General features: G+C 48.0%; 1 protein-coding gene across 1 annotated transcript in view; it reads left to right on the plus strand.

Annotated features, from left to right (window-relative positions):
* LOC123985600 (lethal(3)malignant brain tumor-like protein 4) overlaps nt 1-4,099 on the plus strand; it is a 19,724-nt gene that overhangs the window by 5,449 nt on the left and 10,176 nt on the right. Inside the window, exons 4-8 of the mRNA XM_046073292.1 lie at nt 1,277-1,412; nt 1,493-1,584; nt 1,684-1,826; nt 3,035-3,111; nt 3,441-3,526. Coding sequence (XP_045929248.1) covers nt 1,277-1,412; nt 1,493-1,584; nt 1,684-1,826; nt 3,035-3,111; nt 3,441-3,526 — 534 coding nt within the window. The remainder of the gene's footprint in view (nt 1-1,276; nt 1,413-1,492; nt 1,585-1,683; nt 1,827-3,034; nt 3,112-3,440; nt 3,527-4,099) is intronic.

The following is a 4,099-nucleotide window of genomic DNA, read 5'->3' on the forward strand; positions in this document are numbered from 1 at the left end:
TTGAAGGTTAGATACAGGTCTGTTGTAGTTTGAAGGTTAGATACAGGTCTGTTGTAGTTTGAAGGTTAGATACACGTCTGTTGTAGTTTGAAGGTTAGTGTTGTAGTTTGAAGGTTAGATAAAGGTCTGTTGTAGTTTGAAGGTTAGATAAAGGTCTGTTGTAGTTTGAAGGTTAGATACAGGTCTATTGTAGTTTGAAGGTTAGATACAGGTCTGTTGTAGTTTGAAGGTTAGATACAGGTCTGTTGTAGTTTGAAGGTTAGATACAGGTCTGTTGCAGTTTGAAGGTTAGATACAGGTCTGTTGCAGTTTGAAGGTTAGTGTTGTAGTTTGAAGGTTAGATACACGTCTGTTGTAGTTTGAAGGTTAGATACACGTCTGTTGTAGTTTGAAGGTTAGTGTTGTAGTTTGAAGGTTAGATACACGTCTGTAGTTTGAAGGTTAGTGTTGTAGTTTGAAGGTTAGATACAGGTCTGTTGTAGTTTGAAGGTTAAAGGCTGTTGTAGTTTGAAGGTTAGATACAGGTCTGTTGTAGTTTGAAGGTTAGTGTTGTAGTTTGAAGGTTAGATACAGGTCTGTTGTAGTTTGAAGGTTAGATACAGGTCTGTTGTAGTTTGAAGATTAGATACAGGTCTGTTGTAGTTTGAAGGTTAGATACAGGTCTGTTGTAGTTTGAAGGTTAGATACAGGTCTGTTGTAGTTTGAAGGTTAGATACAGGTCTGTTGTAGTTTGAAGGTTAGATACAGGTCTGTTGCAGTTTGAAGGTTAGATACAGGTCTTTAGTTTGAAGGTTAGTGTTGTAGTTTGATGGTTAGATACAGGTCTGTTGCAGTTTGAAGGTTAGTGTTGTAGTTTGAAGGTTAGATACAGGTCTGTTGCAGTTTGAAGGTTAGATACAGGTCTGTTGTAGTTTGAAGGTTAGTGTTGTAGTTTGAAGGTTAGATACAGGTCTGTTGCAGTTTGAAGGTTAGATACAGGTCTGTTGTAGTTTGAAGGTTAGATACACGTCTGTTGTAGTTTGAAGGTTAGATACAGGTCTGTTGCAGTTTGAAGGTTAGATACAGGTCTGTTGTAGTTTGAAGGTTAGTGTTGCAGTTTGAAGGTTAGTGTTGTAGTTTGAAGGTTAGATACAGGTCTGTTGCAGTTTGAAGGTTAGATACAGGTCTGTTGTAGTTTGAAGGTTAGATACAGGTCTGTAGTTGAAGGTTAGATACATGTCTGTAGTTTGAAGGTTAGATGAAGAAGAAGAGGGTTGATCTCCTGTCTCCCTCTCAGGTGATTGGTTATCGGCTCCGTCTCCATATTGACGGATACTCGGAGTGCTATGACTTTTGGGTAAATGCCGACTCAGCAAGCATCAAACCCGCAGGCTGGAGTAAAGACCACAACCACAAGCTCCACCCACCCAAAGGTAAGTACAGGTAGCCCAGCCCCCTTCAGTTAAACCACCTGACACAGGTGACATCACTCTACCTGTCTCTGTCTCTGCAGGTCACAGTGAGACCGATTTTGATTGGCCGCTCTACCTGCAGTCCACTGGCTCTCATGCTGCTCCTCCGACCCTATTCACCTGTCGCACTGCGGTCAGTATACACCTGTCTGACCACCTGTCTGTCTGTCTCTCAGAGCTGTGGATTCAGTCTCACCACCTGTCTCTCTGCCTCTGTCTGTCTGTCTCTCAGAGCTGTGGGTTCACTGTGGGAATGAAGTTGGAGGCGGTTGACAGGAAGAACCCTGGTCTGGTCTGCGTCGCCTCCGTCACTGATGTCATCGATGACCACTTCTTGGTCCACTTTGACAACTGGGACGACACATACGACTACTGGTGAGACAGACAGGTCGGACAGACAGGCCAGAGACAGACAGGTCAGACAGACAGGCCAGAGACAGACAGGTCAGACAGACAGGTTGGAAAGACAGGCCAGAGACAGACAGGTTGGAAAGACAGGCCAGAGACAGACAGGTTGGAAAGACAGGCCAGAGACAGACAGGCCAGAGACAGACAGGTTGGAAAGACAGGCCAGAGACAGACAGGCCAGAGACAGACAGGTTGGAAAGACAGGCCAGAGACAGACAGGCCAGAGACAGACAGGTTGGAAAGACAGGCCAGAGACAGACAGGTTGGAAAGACAGGTCAGAGACAGACAGGCCAGAGACAGACAGGTTGGAAAGACAGGCCAGAGACAGACAGGTTGGAAAGACAGGCCAGAGAAAGACAGGTCAGACAGACCATAGCAGTAGTATCTGCAGCAGTACTGGTATGTGTAGCAGTACTGGTATGTGTAGCAGTAGTATCTGCAGCAGTACTGGTATGTGTAGCAATAGCAGTAGTATCTGCGGCAGTACTGGTATGTGTAGCAGTAGTATATTCAGCAGTACTGGTATGTGTAGCAGTACTGGTATGTGTAGCAGTAGTATCTGCAGCAGTACTGGTATGTGTAGCAGTACTGGTATGTCAGCAGTACTGGTATGTGCGGCAGTACTGGTATGTGTAGCAATAGCAGTAGTATCTGCGGCAGTACTGGTATGTGTAGCAGTAGTATCTGCGGCAGTACTGGTATGTGTAGCAATAGCAGTAGTATCTGCGGCAGTACTGGTATGTGTAGCAGTAGTATCTGCAGCAGTACTGGTATGTGTAGCAGTAGTATCTGCAGCAGTACTGGTATGTGTAGCAGTAGTATCTGCGGCAGTACTGGTATGTGTAGCAATAGCAGTAGTATCTGCGGCAGTACTGGTATGTGTAGCAGTAGTATCTGCGGCAGTACTGGTATGTGTAGCAGTAGTATCTGCGGCAGTACTGGTATGAGTAGCAGTAGTATCTGCGGCAGTACTGGTATGTGTAGCAGTAGTATCTGCGGCAGTACTGGTATGAGTAGCAGTAGTATCTGCGGCAGTACTGGTATGTGTAGCAGTAGTATCTGCGGCAGTACTGGTATGTGTAGCAGTAGTATCTGCGGCAGTACTGGTATGTGTAGTTGCAGTGGTGGCCAGCAGGGGGAGCTCACAGTGTTTATTGGTTCCTGTATCGATCAGGTGCGACGGCAGCAGTCCGTACATCCATCCTGTGGGCTGGTGTGAAGAACAGGGACGACCTCTGACCGCTCCACAGGGTACACACACAGTACACACACAGTACACACACAGTACACACACACAGTACACACGCAGTACACACACAGTACACACACGCAGTACACACACGCAGTACACACACAGTACACACACACAGTACACACACAGTACACACACGCAGTACACACACAGTACACACACAGTACACACACACAGTACACACGCAGTACACACACAGTACACACACAGTACACACACGCAGTACACACACAGTACACACACACAGTACACACACGCAGTACACATACGCAGTATTCACTCTGTGATACTCTGAGTACTTCTGCTTACCAGTACTTTTGTTTTTCAGGTCATCCCAACCCAGAGAACTTCCTGTGGGAGGAGTACCTGCAGGAGACTGGTTCCACCGCTGCTCCCAGCTCCGCCTTCACACAGGTTAGGAGAGGAGGAGGAGGTGGGAAGGAGAGGAGGAGGTGTAGAAGGAGAGGAGGAGGTGGGGAAGGAGAGGAGATGATGTAGAAGGAGAGGAGGAGGTGGGGAAGGAGAGGAGATGGTGTAGAAAGAGAGGAGGAGGTGGGGAAGGAGGGGAGGACGTGTGACAGGAGAGGAGGAGGTGTGGAAAGAGAGGAGGAGGTGTGGCAGGTGAGGAGGAGGTGTGGCAGGTGAGGAGGAGGTGGGATGATGTAGAAGGAGAGGAGATGATGTAGAAAGAGAGGAGGAGGTGGGGAAGGAGGGGAGGAGGTTTAGAAGGAGAGGAGGAGGTGGGGAAGGAGGGGAGGAGGTTTAGAAGGAGAGGAGGAGGTGGGGAAGGAGAGGAGGAGGTGTGGCAGGTGAGGAGGAGGTGTAGAAAGAGAGGAGGAGGTGTGGCAGGTGAGGAGGAGGTGTGGAAGGAGAGGAGGAGGTGTGGCAGGAGAGGAGGATGTGTAGAAAGAGAGGAGGAGGTGTGACAGGATAGGAGGAGGTGTGGCAGGAGAGGAGGAGGTGTAGAAAGAGAGGAGGAGGTGTGAC

The sequence above is a fragment of the Micropterus dolomieu genome, linkage group LG01 (genome assembly GCF_021292245.1).
Source record: "Micropterus dolomieu isolate WLL.071019.BEF.003 ecotype Adirondacks linkage group LG01, ASM2129224v1, whole genome shotgun sequence".
NCBI classification, from domain to species: Eukaryota; Metazoa; Chordata; class Actinopteri; order Centrarchiformes; family Centrarchidae; genus Micropterus; species Micropterus dolomieu.